Here is a 20,819-nt window from a genome sequence, read left to right on the forward strand (position 1 = left end):
TAACTCTGAGGGGGGAAAAAAAAAACACAACCACGTCTCTCAGAAACATTAATGTTTGCCCAGAAAGTGGTTTCCTGAGATGCCGTCAGCCTAAAGGAATGTTCAGGGTCTGCAAACGCTACAGACTGCAAAGGAGGATTCATGACTAAGTGAGGCTGTTTCTACAGTGACCTCAGTACTCCCACTGACCACAGAAGTTAAAATCACTCTTTCATGAGGAGATTACAGCGCGACATTTCTTCCACTTTACTCAGCTTTCTTGGCCCTGCTGCACGTTCATCAAACACGTGCCTCAGACCCCCACACTCGCCTTACAAGCTGGCATGAATGTATGAATGATAATCACACCACAGTTAAGATGAAAACAACAAGGCTCTTTGAAAGGACTTTGACATCGACCCCACCTGACTCTGAATCTGTCTCACTGGCCCCCAGTTGGCTTGACCGACTTGACTGACTGCAAAAACAGCCCAATCAAATCGAAATATTCTGAAATTGATTCATATTAAGACCTTAAGACAAAGGATCTGCAAACGGAGTAGGCAAACTTGGCTCGGCTAGAAACTAGTTTGTAAGTTTGTGAATTCCAATTCCTTGCTTAATCCTCAATCTTGACCCTCAATCTCAAAAATGCTCTCCCTCTAGTGCAAGTTCTGTCCTGATTCTCAGAAAAATTAAGTTGAGGGTCAAGTTTAAGGGCTGTATCGCCCTCAATATTGAGATTTTCCCGAGACCACCCTTGGGAGCAAGGGCTACCCAGAATGCATTGCGTGTTTTCACATAACAAAGATGGCGTCGATCGCAGCGAAGAGAGTGTGATACAAATGAAGTATTTTTTTTGTTAATAGAGATATAAAAATGATGAAAACCATTGTATTATCTTAGTTTAGGCCCATATTATGGATTACTGACGTCATCGTTACGTAACATTTATTTTTATTTTACGATCTTTTGTCAATAGCCGGCCGGTGCGGACAAGTGATCGTTTGCTATGGTTTACTTTTCAATAAGTCGTGGTGTGTGGTAACTGTCAGCTGAATATTTGTATGAGTATCATCTTACAACTAACTGACAACCTAATAACTATTTAACTAAATAAATAATCGTGACGTAAACGCATTCTTCTTCTTCTTCTTCTTCTTCTTTTTTGGAGTTGACAGACTGTACGCAGCTTTGGCATTATTCTGCCCCCCGCAGTCTGAAGACGTATCTGCATTTAAGGGGTGTCCCATTTCTAAGTGACAAAATAACCCTCAACACTTGGTTTTGAGGACCACTTAAGATTAAGGGTTGAGCTTGAGGGTTAAGTTTGAGGGTTAAGATAGGAATTGTAATTGGTCCTTAATCTAGCCAGTTTCAGACTCTAATATACCTTAAAACAAAGCAAAACAGGCCCAAATTTAAGAAAGAAACCAAACCAGTTAGGATTTCATTCAAACCACTTATTTCGCTTGTTACTGTAATTAAAGCTCCATGTATGCTGTAGTGTCTGACAATGTTAGATATTTCTTCTTAAAATGTGATTATTAATGATGAATGAATAGATATGAGTAGATTGATGTAGATATATAGATATACTGTAGATATATAGACAGATTGTAATCGCAAAAGGCTATAGGGGGAGTTGGCTCGGACTCAAAGATGCAGGAGCAGAACAGTTTTGTTAACTGCCACTGGGGGGCGGGGTGACACACTGAAGTGGATGATTAATGATTGGTATGGATTTATTGGGTAATAAAATCTCAGAGATAACTCTTCCTAATTGAAACCCACATTTCAACAGTTAAAAGTATTTTGAATTTGGAAGAAAACTGATTTCTAATATTTTTACATGTTAAATTTTACCTACATAAGACTTTTGTGGATTTGTTGCCAGAATCGTTAAGTATGACCAGAGCACAGACTGAACTGAAATGGTGGAAGGGTTTGTGGTGCGGCTCACAATCGCCTATGTTCAGCAGTGCTGTCGCTAAATACACCAGACTCCTCTGTTTTCAGGATTTTTAAGTCTTTTTAACTGAGCTACAGTTTTGGCATTGTTCGGTTTGATTCATGCGTCAGATGTCGCGCTCATGACTCTTCTCTTACTTTCACTAATGGAAAAGCAAAACGCAGAGGTGAGTCGTGCTGGAACGGTGTCGTGGAAAAGCACCATTAAATAGCAGGAGGAACTAGCTCTGTCCCCCCGAACTACATGGTAAAACTCAATACAGATAAATGTAAAGCCACAGTGTAGGTTCACAATAGTGTCACCCGTTTCTTTCTCTCTTTAGGGAAAACCTTTACTCTCTGGACTAGTTATGGTGAGATTACCAGAAAATAATCATTTTAGTTTGAGACCCTGTCTCAAATTTTAATTCATTTACGTTTCCATTAAAGCGGAACTAGACCGGAAGTTCCTATTATCGCTGTTTTTTTTGGTGTGTATCTGCGTCATTACCTTGTTTATGAAGCCCTGACGGTTCTAAACAAACAGTTCAGCCATTGCTGAGAACGTTGTGTTTTATTGTAATCTCGGGGCTCAACGAGATCACTGAAAATCCCGTAATAGTTATGTAAACAGCGGTTCTCCTGAACAACCGATCGTCCTGCTCTGGGCACTAGTCCGGGCACTAGTCCGGGCACATCCGGTTGCGTACATTGAACCGCAGAAGAAGAATAACGTCCGTTGTGGAGGTGTTTCACGAGCAACAGTGTCTTCTGACTCTGGGTCTGACTCCGGTTTAAAGTCATAAAAGGGACTGTGGTGGGGAGTCGTGACGAAGCTATTTTTAAACACTGTTAAAACAATGTTTTGATAATGAGGAGCAGTGCATCCGCCGTTCCAGAGGGGGGCGCTGCGCTTCTGAGAACGGATGTGCTGGATAGTACTGGCCAATCACAAGACTCTGTCTTCTGGGGGTGAAAGTTCACTCTGAAATCTCGCAGCAGAAAATCACTGTCAGAAAAGAGGATTTCTATCAGCTAGTTTACAGCAACTAGGAGGTTTTTGACCATAAAAACAAGTTAATATATGTAAGTAGACCTCCATAACTAACATTTATGTGCAACAGGACCACTCTATGTGACCTTTAATTAAATATGAACCTAAATGGCTGCTGGCGCTATTAAATGTGCATAGATACCATCGGAATCTGTATATATTTTTATCAACCAGATCAGCCTAATGTGTAACACATAACAGTGTTGGCCTAGCTGCTAAGCTATCTTGTTTGAAACAACAAAAATGAGTGTGATGATCATTTTATCTTAACCATATCCATAAATCTCTGCATATCGCACAGACAATAATCCACAGCTACTGATAATAATGGTGTGGGCACTGTGCGGCTAAGAGAAGCGCTGAGGCAACAGTGGGATGCAGCTGTTGAACATGTGGTGTATCTGTCTGCTGATCTATCCACAAGAGAGAGCGAGAGAAAGTCTGAGGCCTCCTGTCCTGACACGATTCAACCTTTTCTCCCTTCGTTCATTCTCCTCCCAAGCCTCCTGCATACATCACGTCGGATGCTCGTCCAACTTTGTCTCAGGTTTCCTTCAGCTGTGTAGCATAGAATGTGAGGAAGTGAAATTCCTGAAATGGGACACCGTCGCAGTTCATGGAGAAAGAAGTGCAGCCTTTGCCCACGCAAAGAATCAAAAGACTTTTAACTGATGCATTGTATTATTACAACTGCTTTCTTGAAGTCTGCGTGTTGATTCAACATCTAAAGTGTTTGGTCGAAGTAAACACACACTGAATGGGCTGGTGGTCGACTGCAGCTGCTTCTTTGTGCAGATGTTTTCTCATCCCTTCAGAAATCTGTTTATAATGACGCACGAGGCTCTGCATGCAGCAGTGGGTGATCTCTCAGTCACACTTTGTACTTTGCAAAACAATTAACAAAATATGAGCACAATTAGTAGTTTTCAATGGAGGTTTTCCCGTTGGCAAAGGGGATGATATATTACGTAGCAATCACAAAGCACACAGCATTTCATGTTTTTGGAAAACACACAGTAAATAACATCAAGGAAGTTACTTCTAACAAACTCGACCAGGAACCTATAATTATCTTTAAATGACGTAACTTTCATAAATTTATACAGAGCAGACTAGAAAGCAAGGATTCTATGCACATTAGAACAAACTCAGAATTGTTCACACTGACAAATAAAAATCAATCTGAAGAGGGTTTATTGGCAGAAATGTATCCATAAATATGTTTGTATGAGTCTATCATTGCTTTCAAACAAAAGCCTATGCACATAAAAATGTACATGTGTCTTTTGCCAAAGGCGTCATGATGTTTCTAAAGCCGCCTGAATGGACAAACCAGCCAGAGCGTGTGTTTTCAGCACTGAAAGCTTTGTTTTTCTTATACGACAACACCTCTTTGATTGACTGGCCAAATTCTAGACATACCACTTGCGGAAGAGGAAGCTGCAGTTTTCATTAATGACAGACTGATGTTTCCAGTGCACTATCATTTGTGGTCAAAGCCAAAATTGCCAGTGTGAGCTGCTATGGTGTTATCTTCACATATTCCCATACATTGTCAAACAGCGTCAAGATGTGTAGCTTGCAAAAACAAAAATAAAGATATGTGAGGGGTTTCTCAAAACTGTAGGAGGAGATACATACAAAGTTTTGCGCGGGAGAAGAACGCATCCAAGATGGCCGACATCGCTTTTGCGAGAAATTTTGCGTTTCGTGTTTCGCGGCGAGCCCTCGAAATTCGCCAAAGTTCCGATGGCTGCCGTTTGCGCGCCCTTTCCAACCTGCGGAATGTTCTCCAAAGGTTTGATCGTGGAAGGGTCTAGTACAGTTTGACGCGTTTTTCATCTTCCTAGGATAAACGGCGTCAGAGCAACAAGCTCAGATACGAAACTTGCGAAAGCCCGGGAAAACGCCAAATCCAAGATGGCGGACTTCCTGTTGAGTTGAGGTCACGGTGTCAAGAGGAGTTTTTGTTCGTCTCGGGGCCGGGGCAATATATCCACCGATTTTCAAGTACTTTGGCGCAACTAAACTTTTTCCAGCTCCATAGGGCCCTGACCTGTGGAGGCGCTACTGAGCCATTTTGCATCGGTTTGTCACAAGTCCATTATTTTATAGAATTTTTCGCCAGTTCTGATGTGCGTGCAAATTTTCGTTCGTTTTGAAGCACGTTTAGGGGGTCAAATTCCAGTTTCCCTGGAGAGAAAAATAATAATAATTATAATAATAATCTTTACAATTTCAATTTAAATCTATGCTCTTCATCACTGGGCTCCTCGTCACTGTAGTGTACGAGGTCCCTAATTACTGTTTGAGCAACTTCCTGCTCTGCACAGAAAAAAAGCTTAAAAAATACTCAGTAACTTTTCTAAATGTACATTTTCTCAAAGTGAAAGAACAAAGTCAACCTTATAAAGGTTAAAGAAATATGCATATGGATAATACTGATTGCTTCGCCGCCCCCTTTACTTGGACACATGTGGTTTGGGTGTTACCATTCCAGGTTGAGCACAGAATGTCAATTCATGCATTGAGTAAATAGGTTGAAGGAACAGTGCTGTCCATTGCTGACATCAGCTCAAGTGGAGGTGTATGGGCTCGGCCAGACTGAGAAAATATTTACAGGGTGGGGGACTGAACTGCAGTAACACCCCAAAGACCCTTAACTCACAAGATAAATAAGGAAGCAGAGGGTGCCGCTCGTGAACATGACCAGTCATCAGTAAATAAATGTTTCTTCCGCTACTTCATCCACATGACTCAGCTAGGCGTGAGAAAGAAAGAACAAGTATTTTAAAACGGCAAACAAACAACAAATGTACATTACATGTGGCGCTGATTAAGGGTGCGTTCACAACCCAAGTTCAGTTGCTCAGAGAGCGAACTCTGGACTACAATACAGGGCATTGTGGGTAAACAAAACCAAAACAATAGCCAGGGAGAAATGGCTGAGCCCATTGCTGCAGTGTATGTGTAGTATGTTTGCATTAAAGCGGAACTAGACCGGAAGTTCCTATTATCGCTGTTTTTTTGGTGTGTATCTGCGTCATTACCTTGTTTATGAAGCCTGACAGTTCGAAACAAACAGTTCAGCCATTGCTGAGAACGTTGTGTTTTATTGTAATCTCGGGGCTCAACGAGATCTCTGAAAATCCCGTTATAGTTACATAAGCAGCGGTTCTCCTGAACAGCAGATCGTCCTGCTCCGGGCACTAGTCCGGGCACATCCGGTTGCATACATTGAACCATAGAAGAAGAATAACGTCCGTTGTGGAGGTGTTTCACGAGCGACAGTGTCTTCTGACTCTAGGTCTGACTCCGGTTTAAAGTCATAAAGGGACTGCGGCGGGGAGTCGTGAAGAAGCTATTTTTAAACACTGTTAAAACAATGTTTTGATAATGAGTAGCAGTGCATCCACCGTTCCAGAGGGGGGAGCTGCGCTTCTGAGAGCTGACGTGATAGATTACGTCACTTCCAGATACCTGGCCAATCACAACAAAGGTGGGAAGGCTCTACGCTGGCTGGCCAATCACAACCCACTCTGTCTTCTCGGGCGAGATTTATGGCTGAAATAGCGCAACTGACAAGTGCTTCGAAAAGGACAGATTTCAATCGGCTCGTTTACATCGACTAGGAGGATTTTGACCATAAAAACAAGTTAATATATGTAAGTAGACCTCCATAACTCACATATATGTGCAACAGGACCACTCTATGTGACCTTTAAACTAAATAAAAAACCCAAGACCGATAGGATTTGATGCAGCTCCATGTTTTGCTCTTATGTGGAGGAAACAAAAGTTGCCCTGCATTAACCAACAGACGAGCAAGTTTTCTTGTGCATTGTTTGTCTCGTCTTCTCCTTCAGTCATTCTTGATGCAGCGAGCAGTGGAATACGTTATTCAAAAGGTACGGTTTGTTTCTAGTGCAAAAACTCCGACAGGCTGAGTGTTGCAACCCCCAATTGAACGTAGTCCCCAATCGTACCGAGTCTCATGGGCTATTTGGTGTGAAAACGACACAGAAAAGTCTTTCAGCTCCACATGACTCTCTCTGTTTCTCTCAATATAGCAGTGTTTAGATCTTGTGTCACCCGCTGACATTCCTGCACTGCACACAGGAAGTGATTTGTTTTATGTCAAGATAGATGGAAGCAAACGCATCTTGGAGGGCCTGGAGTCACTGTCTGGAACTTTTTCGTAATATCGCAAAAATAAACATCTGAGTTTAATTTTTGTTTGCTCAATTCATAAAGTGCACCCCCGCGACCCTCCTGTGGAGGGTAAAGCAGTAGAAAATGGATGGATTATGTAAAAGCCTGGTGTGCCTGTGCCTGTGCCTGTGCCTGTGTCTGGCACATTAGGAAATGTAATTCAGGAGTGTAAGATTCTCTACTGAGGAGACAGATCTATGGAAGTAAATCTGTGCCATCTGAGTTTGAATTCGAATTTCTAACACTGAATTTTTTTTGCATCGAAATTAGACTTTGAATTTTAAAAACCATCAAATTTCAAGCACTGTTTTTTTTTGCCATTGATTTTTTTTTTTAACGTTGAAATAAATTCAGTGTAAAAAAATGTGATGTCTCAAAAAATTCAGTTGCAAAAAATTCGATGTCTCAAAAAATTCAGTTGCAAAAAATTCGATGTCTCAAAAAATTCAGTTGCAAAAAATTCGATGTCTCAAAAAATTCAGTTGCAAAAAATTCGATGTCTCAAAAAATTCAGTTGCAAAAAATTCGATGTCTCAAAAAATTCAGTTGCAAAAAATTCGATGTCTCAAAAAATTCAGTTGCAAAAAATTCGATTGCTTCTCTCTGGTGACCCGAATATTAACTGATGTTTTTGCAAGTTAATTTTTTGCGACTGAATTTTTGCAAGTGAATTTTTTGCAACTGAATTTTTTGAGAAATCAAATTTTTTGCAACTGAATTTTTTGAGACATCAAATTTTTTGCAACTGAATTTTTTTCAACATTGAAAAAAAAATGAATGGCAAAAAAAAACAGTGCTTGAAATTTGATGGTTTTTAAAATTCAAGTCTAATTTCGATGCAAAAAAATTCAGTGTTAGAAATTCGAATTCAAACTCAGATGGCACAGATTTACTTCCATACAGATCTCCCTGTGCACCTTCTTGGTGGTCCATGTGCAGATGTGAGTGAAAAAAAACGGAAAGGAAATAAAAAAAAATGTACAATAAAATCAACGACAGCAAAGCAGTGATTTAAAGAGAACAACTCAATGAACTTTCAAGAAATGTGCCAAAGCCAGACTTGAAGTAGAAAGCAAGTGCCAGAAGTTGATTGTGATGCGACAGGGATGCACAGTCTCATGTGAGTTGTGGCTGCGCTACTAAAAATTGTTTGGCAGCAGTCGAACAGTTTAGTAATGGAGGTGAAGACGAGACAGAACCACAGTACGAAGGCATTTTGGTAGCGGGTATGGCAGCCGCGGGCTGCGGCGGCAGTTCAGATGACACAGAGATGCGTCTTTTAGTCTCTTTCTAATCTAACCTAATGGTCTTCTCCCGACATAAACTGAAAGAAAAACAGCGGTAGCCGAGTGGTTAAATAGGTGGATTTGTGTCGGGAAGGTCGTAGGATTGATTCTAGACAGTGTCAACATTATTTACCTTATTATTGTATAAAGCATAAATATATTGGGTGTGTGGTGGTAATTTGCCCCGCATGCCACGATGTCTCACTCTAAGTTTTTGTCAGAAGTTGGCAGCCCTGCTATATAACATTGTAAAAGGGAAGGCAAAAATGAAGGACAGGTCTGTCAAATATCATGCATAAAGTTATTCCATCTGATATATCCATCCCTAGTCAACAGCTAATGTTACCATAAATGATTATACATCTTGATCTTTACTGAGAGAACAGAATTGTGTGTCTTAAGGCCACATTATACTTCTCCGACTGCGTAATGCGTTATCCGTCTGCGTCACCACGTAGACCACTCGAGCCTTTATACGTCTGCGTCGTGGTGACGGATAGGCGCTGCAATTTCCCTGCCCGATCAGTAGGGGTCGCTGCGAAAGGTTGTTCTGCATTTGGCTACAGTGAGCAATGGCGTCCGAGGGAGAAAGACTGTTGTTGTTGAAACAGTGGCCGTTTGTCACTTTTCTGTGTCCCGGAACGCAGTTTTAAGATAATTTGAGGCGAGAAATTGGCCATTTAGAGTCTAAACATGTGCTGTGTGTGTTAAGATATGACGTGTTTATAGTTCGGGAGAACTATAAACACGTCTGTGGACGCTCGGTGCTCACTGTGAGCCGGCACAGAGCAGCTTCGCTCGGCCTGTCCTGAGGACCAATCGCAGCTCTTGCCGTCTCCGTTGTCCCTTGACGGAGTGACGGACACTTAAAAAATATTCCGTGCAGCCGGAGACGACGCAGAGGCTCTTCGACAGGTTCTGCGCCGACGCAGAGGACTCTGCGTAGCCTACGCAGAGCACTTTACGCAGGAGTATAAATTGGGCTTTAGAGCCACTAATTTATGATAAAACACTCGCTCCTCGCTCGTTGCTGACGGAGTTACATGTCAACCGATCTGGCAACCTCGACTCTGGTAGAGAGGGGTGGAGTGGGAGGCGGATACGACTCGCCGCAGTGTTTTGATTTTGAGTGTAGTAACCGTTTTTGGCCACATTGTTACAGGCGGCGCCTTTAAATGTAACTGTGTGTATCATAACATTTGAAGTCACAGATTTTTTTCCCTACCGTGTAAATACAACACAGAGGTTACTACACAAATTCTTACATATTACAGCTACACAAATCCCATGCTACACCTCACAAATTAAAATCCTCCTTGTGACTTTTGTATACAAGTGCACAATTTAGATGTAGGCACGTCTTACTACCATTTAAATAAGCATGAAAATGTTGTGCCATTGATTTTAGACTGAATGTTTTGGTGCTGTGGCTTTCTGCTGCCTCAAGATAACAATACGCCAACAATGTCAGACCACACCTCAGCTCAATTCAATTCAAAAATAGGGATGACTGAAAACAAAAGAGGGATACGCTTGTGGTCCCCACTCACCCCCGCACTGCTGGTGCATACACACAAACACTCCCTCAGTCAGGTCTTGTAGCTTTGTTCCACATTTTCAGGTGACGCATGCAGCATACATCATTTCAGTAACAAAGACCAAACAGAGGAAGAAATAGCAACCACTGAAAGTGACAAACTGCTGCTTTAACTGATCTAATCAGGCTTATCGTGTTAAAGGTCACATAGAGTGGTCCTGTTGCACATAAATGTTAGTTATGGAGGTCTACTTACATATATTAACTTGTTTTTATGGTCAAAAACCTCCTAGTTGCTGTAAACTAGCCGATAGAAATCCTCTTTTCTGACAGTGTTTTTCTGCTGCGAGATTGCAGAGTGAACTTTCACCCCCAGAAGACAGAGTCTTGTGATTGGCCAGTACTATCCAGCACATCCGTTCTCAGAAACGCAGCGCCCCCCTCTGGAACGGCGGATGCACTGCTCCTCATTATCAAAACATTGTTTTAACAGTGTTTAAAAATAGCTTCTTCATGACTCCCCACCACAGTCCCTTTTATGACTTTAAACCAGAGTCAGACCCAGAGTCAGAAGACACTGTCGCTCGTGAAACACCTCCACAACGGACGTTATTCTTCTTCTGCGGTTCAATGTACGTAACCGGATGTGCCCGGACTAGTGCCCGGAGCAGGACGATCGGTTGTTCAGGAGAACCGCCGCTTACGTAACTATTACGGGATTTTCAGTGATCTCGTTGAGCCCCGAGATTACAATAAAACACAACGTTCTGAGCAATGGCTGAACTGTTTGTTTCGAACCGTCAGGGCTTCATAAACAAGGTAATGACGCAGATACACACCAAAAAAACAGTGATTATAAGAACTTCCGGTCTATTTCCGCTTTAAATGAACACACTAAAACACAGTAGAGGGTGTATAGTTGATGCTACCCAACATCAAGTATGAATGGACAAAAACTTGATCTAAATGAAGGCGGTTAAAGCGATGACATCAACTGTTTTTTAAGTTGCCAATGAAACACTGTCTCATCTGTATCAGTCTGGAAACAGTTCATAAAGAGTTTGTAATAACTTGTCCTCAGACAAGCAGAAGGAATGCCTTCATCTCTCTCTCTCTCACACAGTCACACACACGATCCTACACAGACTTTCCATCCGGTGCAGAGGCGTTCTCTCTACAGCTAGACAGGATGGTCGTCCCCCCTCTCTGAGTCATCGCCAAAGTTTCCCAGGCTGCAGAGAGGAGGAGGGTCTGGTGAGGTGCAGGGAGACACTCACAGCAGCCTGGCAATGTCATCAGTGCATATAACGGTGGCGTGGTCAGCTCAAGTATCATGTGTTATTATTTGCTGACTAATGGATTACTTCCTTGGCCTGATGTCATTGCAGATGTAAACTACCTGCAGGGGGAAAAAAACTGCTGTCTCGTTTTGGCCAGACACTTTTTAAATTAACATTTAATCGTACAGATTCTGGGATTCTGGATCCAGTTTCACCAACTAATAACTTACTTTGGTTAATAAGAAATTGATACACAAGTCTAAAGCAGACACTTTCTTGCGTGTTAATAACACGTTTATTATGTTAAGATGTTATTTTTCAGACTGAGCCTGATCCCCCCCCAAACATTTTGATTCCAATGGGCACATATTTAATCAATTAGAATCCCTGTTGTTGATGATGTGACATTAAAAACATTGTAATAAGCAAATGCACACAGCTGGGACTCTTTACAAACAAAGGACACCGTCCACAAATCTTCAAACTGCAATCAATTAGTCTGCAAATAATGACATATTATACTTGAGCTGTCCACGCCACCATTATATGCACTAATGACTTTGCCCTGATGCAGCAAAGTAGTGAAGTTATCTTAACTAATTTAAATGATCAAACGAGTCAGTGAAAAAGGGGTCGAGTGGATAAAACAAAATCACAATGTCTGCCAAAATGAGACAGTTTAACTAAAACCTCTAAAACCCTCTTTTCAGTTCAAACCGGTGTATGTTGTGTATCTAGTAATGTTGACCCTGATGCAAATCTTTACAGTTTACAGTGTAAAGTATTGAAACGATACATGTTGTGATAAAAATCAGCCCATCTACTACTGAATTCAAATTTTGAATAGCCCCTCATTCTAACCTTAACCATCACATCTCAATGCCTAACCACAGCACTACCCTAAACCCAAGTCTTAACCCTCAAAAGGCCCTTTTTAGTGGTGACAGAATGTGAGTAACTTGTACAACTCACCACCAGCTTAAAGGGATACTTCACCAATTTGCATGTGGCTTTGTATCGCTAGATTATGTATCGTATTTAAAGGTGAAGTAAGTAGTTTATAGTGCCCTCTAGAGGAGAGGCTGAAATTTACAACAAAGAACTGCTCCTCTGCTCACCCCCTCCCTTCCCTGAGCGCTACGGTATCCTCAGCCGGTCAAATGTCGTCCTTGTCGTCTTTCTCCGTGTCAGCAGATGAGGTTCGTGAGGCGAGGGAGAGGGCGGAGCTACCGCGGCCGTAGCAGACGAAGCAGAGAGAGAGGAGGCGGGACTTCAGCTACAAGTAAAGAGACGCTTGATTTGTTCTCTCGCGTTTGTCCTTACAGGCTCCCGTAGAAACATGGCGTCTCTCTGCGAACAGTGGCTATGCAACCGCGGCCCGCGACCATGTTATTTTACATTACTTTTTGAAACACTACAAAAATGAAACAAAAACTATTAGACAATGCAGGAGCACATAATATGTATAAAAGAGTGGATTTTGGGTTATATAAACCCATAAATACTACACAGTGTCCCTTTAATAAAATGTGCTTCCCTCCCTCAGTTTTTCACTGAGTTGTAAAAAAACAAATCAGTTTTCCATTTTCAAAATTTGCCCTACTGTGAGTCAAATGATGCAAAAACGCGTCATTTGACTCACAGTCGGGCAAATTTGGATAAGGGAAAACTGATTTTTTTACAAGTCAGGGAAAAACTGAGGGAGGGAAGCACATTTTCTTAAAAAATACTACTGCTATTCTAGCAACACAAAGCCACATTCAAATCGGTGAAGTAACCCTTTAATGGACAAACGCAATGTTAGCTTTACTGACATAAACAAAGGTTCAGTCCCGATGTCTACTGTATATTCAGTGAGCCACATATGCTCCGTGATCATAGGCAGGAAGTGCACCGTCACTCGCTTGTTTGTTTACACCAGTGCTTTTACTTCGTCGACCTGATTATATTTCCCAAAAAACAACACATTATAACTGAGGTGAAAAACCGTTTCAAGAATGTAAAAGTGGGAATAATTGATGAATTCCATCATAAACTGCATAAGAACTAACAGTGATGAATGTTTGTTTCATTTTTGGTCCAAAATTTTACAAAAACGTCATACTATACTATGTCCAAAATGTGAAAAAAAAATTGACGCAAAATTTTTGGTCCAAAATTTTAAAAATAAATTTGACAAAAAAAATTTGACCCAAAATTTTTGGTCCAAAATTTGAAAAATAAATTTGACAAAAAAAATTTGACCCAAAATTTGACAAAAACGTCATACTATTCTATGTCATCCAGAATTTGAAAAAAAAAATTGACCCAACGTTTTTGGTCCAATATTTGACAAAAACGTCATACTATAATATGTCGTCCAAAATTTGAAAACAAATTAGAAAAAAAAAATTTGGTCCAAAATTTGAAAAAAAAAATTTGGTCCAAAATTTGAAAAAAAAAATTTGGTCCAAAATTTGAAAAAAAAATCGGTCCAAAATTTGAAAAAAAAGTCATACTATACTATGTCGTCCAAAATTAGATTTTTTTTTCTTGACAAATTGAGTATAGCATGTTATAGCAACCTAAGGAAGTGATTTCAATCAGAATGTGAGTAACTTGTACAACTCACCACCAGCTTAATGGACAAACGCAATGTTAGCTTTACTGACAAAAACAAAGGTTCAGTCCCGATGTCTACTGTATATTCAGTGAGCCACATATGCTCCGTGAAAATAGGCAGGAAGTGTCACCGTCACTCGCTTGATTGTTTACACCAGTGCTTTTACTTCGTCGACCTGATTATATTTCCCAAAAAACAACACATTATAACTGAGGTGAAAAACCGTTTCAAGAATGTCAAAGTGGGAATAATTGATGAATTCCATCATAAACTGCATAAGAACTAACAGTGATGAATGTTTGTTTCATTTTTGGTCCAAAATTTTACAAAAACGTCATACTATACTATGTCCAAAATGTGAAAAAAAAATTGACGCAAAATTTTTGGTCCAAAATTTTAAAAATAAATTTGACAAAAAAAATTTGACCCAAAATTTTTGGTCCAAAATTTGAAAAATAAATTTGACAAAAAAAAATTGACCCAAAATTTGACAAAAACGTCATACTATTCTATGTCATCCAGAATTTGAAAAAAAAAATTGACCCAACGTTTTTGGTCCAATATTTGACAAAAACGTCATACTATAATATGTCGTCCAAAATTTGAAAACAAATTAGAAAAAAAAAATTTGGTCCAAAATTTGAAAAAAAAATGGGTCCAAAATTTGAAAAAAAAGTCATACTATACTATGTCGTCCAAAATAAGATTTTTTTTTTCTTGACAAATTGAGTATAGCATGTTATAGCAACCTAAGGAAGTGATTTCAATCAGAATGTGAGTAACTTGTACAACTCACCACCAGCTTAACGGACAAACGCAATGTTAGCTTTACTGACATAAACAAAGGTTCAGTCCTGATGTCTACTGTATATTCAGTGAGCCACATATGCTCCGTGAAAATAGGCAGGAAGTGCACCGTCACTCGCTTGATTGTTTACACCAGTGCTTTTACTTCATCGACCTGATTATATTTCCCAAAAACAAAAACATTATAACTGAGGTGAAAAACCGTTTCAAGAATGTCAAAGTGGGAATAATTGATGAATTCCATCATAAACTGCATAAGAAATAACAGTGATGAATGTTTGTTTGTGTATGCATACAGCACCAAGTCCACATTGAATGCATGAACATGTGTATGGGTGTGTGTGTAAGCTACATTGTTTTAATTGGTCAGGGTTACGTACTATAATATGCTTCCATTCAACCACCTCAAATATTACTCATCTTGACAACTTAAGACAGACTTCGTGGAGCAATAACTAATATGATATGAACTTATAGTTACTAAGAACATGAAAAAATATTTGATTAGATTGTTGATCTGGTTGGATGAAGGGTGTGAAAGTTACTTAGCATATAGAAGATAAATGGATGATAAATATTGCTGTGCATGAAAGGTTTTTGACATGTTGCGTCATTTGATGACTATGTTTTGATGCAGCAAAATAGTGTTTTCCTTTTTATTGTGACAGACAGATAATCTGGAAACATGGCAGCATTTGGAGGGATGATTAAATTCTCCTTTCATCATCAGTGTGTTCTATGACTTATTGTGAACATCTGTCACATTATGTCCACTGGAACCATGTGTGGATGTGACTTGAGTGCTATCAGTTATATGATCACGTGATACCCGTCTGTGCTCACATTAGTTAGTGTGTGTTGCTCCATGTTGCACCAACCTCGATGCTATTATCCTGGTTCCGGATGAACTTGAAGCCTGGAATGCGCTTCTGGTTACACACCACCCCGACGTCTTCTGAGTGTTTGCAGTCGGACACGCCGAAACCGTTGGACTCGCACTGAGCCAGGCTCTTTTCTCCCCCGGTGCAGTGCACATTGTCTAGCCAGATACGGCCTGGAGCAGACAGAAGCAAAGTTATGTGTGGGTGGACACATGTTCTGATGCAGTAAACGTTTTTATAGTGGTAGACTCAACAAGATTTGAAATATGAACTTGCAGCTACTAAGAACTTCTGAATGATTTAACTACATACATGAACAGTTGCTGCAACAATCCTGACCTTGAATCCTGAACATTTTGTAATATTCATATTTTCGACTATTCGTCAAACAAAATGATCAATTAAAAGATGTCATCTTGTGTGATCATTTGTGAAGAATATGTGTCCAGCCATGGCAAAACCGGTCACAAGTCTACCAAGGGACATTTGGAGTTATTTACAGATTCCGTAAGTGTGATTTCTTAGCTTTCCAACAATGTCTAACACATGCAAATCGGGAGAATTTTAGCCTCAAAGATTTACACCTTCTGAGAGCAAAGAGACAGAATCATCACATTTACATAGAACAACCCCCTCCTGGTCTAAGCTGTCAGTGAAACCACACCCTGCTCTGTGTGAGCACAGATACTATTGTTGTGAGCTACACTACTACACAGAACAATACATATACAATACATGAAAATCTGGACATAATATCCTCTTAAGATTTGAAATGAAATAACCTTAAAGAAAATATAGGGGGGTGGGGGTTATTCTGTTATCATTCGGTTAAATATATCATATAGGAGACAAACACAGTGATAATTGAGACGTGAAATAAAGTTTATATGATTTACAGAAAGTCTGCAAGAATTATTTAAACAAAATTAGGCCTGTGCATAAGTTTAGGCACCACAAAAGAAAATATTTGTGCATCCTCCTTTTGCAGAAATAACAGCCTCTAAACGCTTCCCATAGCTTCCAATTAGAGTCTGGAAGGTATTTTGGACCATTCTTCTTTACAAAACATAACCAGTTCAGTTTGATGGTTTGCCCCGACACTACTTCAACTTTGTCACTGATATGTCGTCCAAAATTTGAAAACAAATTAGAAAAAAAAAATTTGGTCCAAAATTTGAAAAAAATAATTTGGTCCAAAATTAGAAAAAAAGAAATTGACCCAAAATTTTTGGTCCAAAATTTGATAAAAATGTCATACTATAATATGTCGTTCAAAATTTGTAAAACAAATTTTACAAAAAATTTTTTACCAAATATTTGACAAAAACGTCATACTATACTATGTCATCCAGAATTTCAATCAGAAAAAAGTGTTGAATTTTTTTTATAGCCCAAAATGTGACCAAAACGTCATACTACACTATGTTGTCGACCTCAATGTCATACTACACTATTTCCTCCAAAAACTTACCATTTTTATGAAAAAAACATTTTGGTCCAAAATTGGACAAAAACGACATACTATACTATGTCGTCCAGAATCAGAAAACATTTTTGAATTTTTTTTATAGCCCAAAATGTGACCAAAACGTCATACTATACTATGTCGTCGACCTCAATGTCATACTACACTATTTCGTTCAAAATCTGACCATTTATTTTGAAAAAAAATAGTTTGGTCCAAAATTTGACAAAAACGACATACTATACTATGTCGTCCAGAATCGGAATTTTTTTGAAAAAAAAATGTTTTGCCCAAATTGTGACCAAAACGTCATACTATACTATGTCGTCGACCTCAATGTCATACTACACTATTTCGTCCAAAATCGGACCATTTTTTTGAAAAAAAAATGTTGGTCCAAAATTTGACAAAAACGACATACTATACTATGTCTACTACTATAGAATTACAAGGACAATGCTGAAGATTGTGCAGTGGATAAGGACGTTGCATCATGGCTCAAGACGTCGTGGGTTGGAATCCCGCTGCAGGTATGTGTCTACGAATAAGTGTGTGTGAGTTGTCTGGGTGTTTCAATAACAACAAAACTAAACCAAAATAACACAACAAAAACTTCAGAAACCAAACCTCTCTGTTGCGTCGCGTCCAATATCTGAATTTTTTGGAAAAACATTTTTTTTGCCCAAATTGTGACCAAAACGTCATACTATACTATGTCGTCCAAAATCTGACCATTTTTTTGAAGAAAAAAGTTTGGCCCAAAATGTGACCAAAACGTCATACTATACTATGTTGTTGACCTCAATGTCATACTACACTATTTCCTCCAAAAACTTACCATTTTTATGAATAAAACATTTTGGTCCAAAATTGGACAAAAACGACATACTATTCTATGTCGTCCAGAATCAGAAATCATTTTTGAATTTTTTTTAAAGCCCAATATGTGACCAAAACGTCATACTATACTATGTCGTCGACCTCAATGTCATACTTCACTATTTCGTCCAAAATCTGACCATTTTTTTTTGAAAAAAGTTTGGTCCAAAATTGGACAAAAACGACATACTATACTATGTCGTCCAGATTCAGAAAAAAATGTTGAATTTTTTTTATAGCCCAAAATGTGACCAAAACGTCATACTATACTATGTCGTTGACCTCAATGTCATACTACACTATTTCCTCCAAAAACGTACAATTTTTATGAAAAAAACATTTTGGTCCAAAATTGGACAAAAACAACATACTATCTATGTCGTCCAGAATCAGAAAACATTTTTGAATTTTTTTTTATAGCCCAAAATGTGACCAAAACGTCATACTATACTATGTCGTTGACCTCAATGTCATACTACACTATTTCCTCCAAAAACGTACAATTTTTATGAAAAAAACATTTTGGTCCAAAATTGGACAAAAACGACATACTATACTATGTCGTCCAGAATCAGAAAACATTTTTGAATTTTTTTTAATAGCCCAAAATGTGACCAAAACTACACTATTTCGTTCAAAATCTGACAATTTTTTTGAAAAAAAACATTTTGGTCCAAAATTTGACAAAAACGACATACTATACTATGTCGTCCAAAATCTGAATTTTTTTGAAAAAAAAATGTTTTGCCCAAATTGTGACCAAAACGTCATACTATACTATGTCGTCGACCTCAATGTCATACTACACTATTTCATCCAAAATCTGACCATTTTTTTGAAAAAAAAAGTTTGGTCCAAAATTGGACAAAAACGGCATACTATACTATGTCGTCCAGAATCAGAAAAAAATTTTGAATTTTTTTTATAGCCCAAAAATGTGACCAAAACGTCATACTATACTATGTTGTCGACCTCAATGTCATACTACACAATTTCCTCCAAAAACTTACCATTTTTATGAAAAAAACATTTTGGTCCAAAATTGGAAAAAACGACATACTATACTATGTCGTCCGGAATCAGAAAACATTTTTTCATTTTTTTTATAGCCCAAAATGTGACTAAAACGTCATACTATACTATGTCGTTGACCTCAATGTCATACTACACTATTTCGTTCAAAATCTGACCATTTTTTTGAAAAAAAAAGTTTGGTCCAAAATTGGACAAAAACACCATATTTACTATGTCGTCCAGAATCAGAAAAAAATTTTGAATTTTTTTTATAGCCCAAAAATGTGACCAAAACGTCATACTATACTATGTTGTCGACCTCAATGTCATACTACACTATTTCCTCCAAAAACTTACCATTTTTATGAAAAAAACATTTTGGTCCAAAATTGGACAAAAACGACATACTATACTATGTCGTCCAGAATCAGAAAACATTTTTGAATTTTTTTTATAGCCCAAAATTTGACAAAAAATGTCATACCATACTATGTCATCCAGAATTTGAAAAAAAAAATGGACCCAAAATTTTTGGTCCAAAATTTGACAAAAACGTCATACTATAATGTGTCGTCCAAAATTTGAAAAAAAATTTGACACAAAATTTTTGGTCCAAAATTTGAAAAAGAAATTTGACAAAAAAAAATTGACAAAAAATTTGACAAAAACGTCATACTATACTATGTCATCCAGAATTTGAAAAAAAAAATTTACCCAAAGTTTTTGGTCCAACATTTGACAAAAACATCATACTATACTATGTCGTCGACCTCAATGTCATACTACACTATTTCGTCCAAAATCTGTCCATTTTTTGAAAAAAAAAGTTTAGTCCAAAATTGGACAAAAACGACATACTATACTATGTCGTCCAGAATCAGAAAAAAATGTTGAATTTTTTTTATAGCCCAAAATGTGACCAAAACGTCATACTATACTATGTTGTCGACCTCAATGTCATACTACACTATTTCCTCCAAAAACTTACCATTTTTATGAATAAAACATTTTGGTCCAAAATTGGACAAAAACGTCATACTATACTATGTCGTCCAGAATCACAAAAAAATGTTGAATTTTTTTTATAGCCCAAAATGTGACCAAAACGTCATACTATACTATGTCGTTGACCTCAATGTCATACTACACTATTTCTTCCAAAAACTGACCATTTTTTTGGAAAAAAAATTTTGGGCCAAAATTTGACAAAACGACATACTATACTATGTCGTCCAGAATCAGAAAAAAAATTTGAATTTTTTTTATAGCCCAAAATTTGACAAAAACGTCATACTATACTATGTCGTCGACCTCAATGTCATACTACACTATTTCCTCCAAAAACTTACCATTTTTATGAAAAAAACATTTTGGTCCAAAATTGGACAAAACGACATACTATACTATGTCTACTACTATAGAATTACGAGGACAAATGGTTTGATCCTTCATCAGTTCACTTATTTCATGTGATCATCTGTCCCTGTGAGGAGAATCACCAGTGCTGAAGATGGTGCAGTGGATAAGGACGTTGCATCATGGCTCAAGACGTCATGGGTTCGAATCCCGCTGCAGGTATGTGTCCACGAATAAGTGTGCGTGAGTTGTCTGGGTGTTTCAAAAACAACAAAACTAAACCACAATAACACAACAAAAACTTCCGAAACCAAACCTCTCCGTTGCGTCGCGTGCGTTCGTTCGGTCATTTCAATTTCAAAGAGGATTCCAACTACGTCATCAACAACTCTACAAACCTGGGGGGAAAGAGCTAGCCTTGAAGGAGCTAACTTGAATCTTTTGAAAATATGTTATAAAAATTTGACCAAAATGTCATACTATACTGTCATCCAAAATCTGAATTTTTTTTTAGCCC

At 38.5% G+C, this 20,819-nt stretch overlaps 1 protein-coding gene across 1 annotated transcript in view; it reads right to left on the reverse strand.

Moving 5' to 3' along the window:
• loxl2a (lysyl oxidase-like 2a) overlaps window positions 1-20,819 on the reverse strand; it is a 76,096-nt gene that overhangs the window by 37,965 nt on the left and 17,312 nt on the right. Inside the window, exon 3 of the mRNA XM_083888620.1 lies at window positions 15,586-15,761. Coding sequence (XP_083744746.1) covers window positions 15,586-15,761 — 176 coding nt within the window. The remainder of the gene's footprint in view (window positions 1-15,585; window positions 15,762-20,819) is intronic.

This window comes from Microchirus variegatus, assembly GCF_963457635.1.
Source record: "Microchirus variegatus genome assembly, chromosome: 4".
NCBI classification, from domain to species: Eukaryota; Metazoa; Chordata; class Actinopteri; order Pleuronectiformes; family Soleidae; genus Microchirus; species Microchirus variegatus.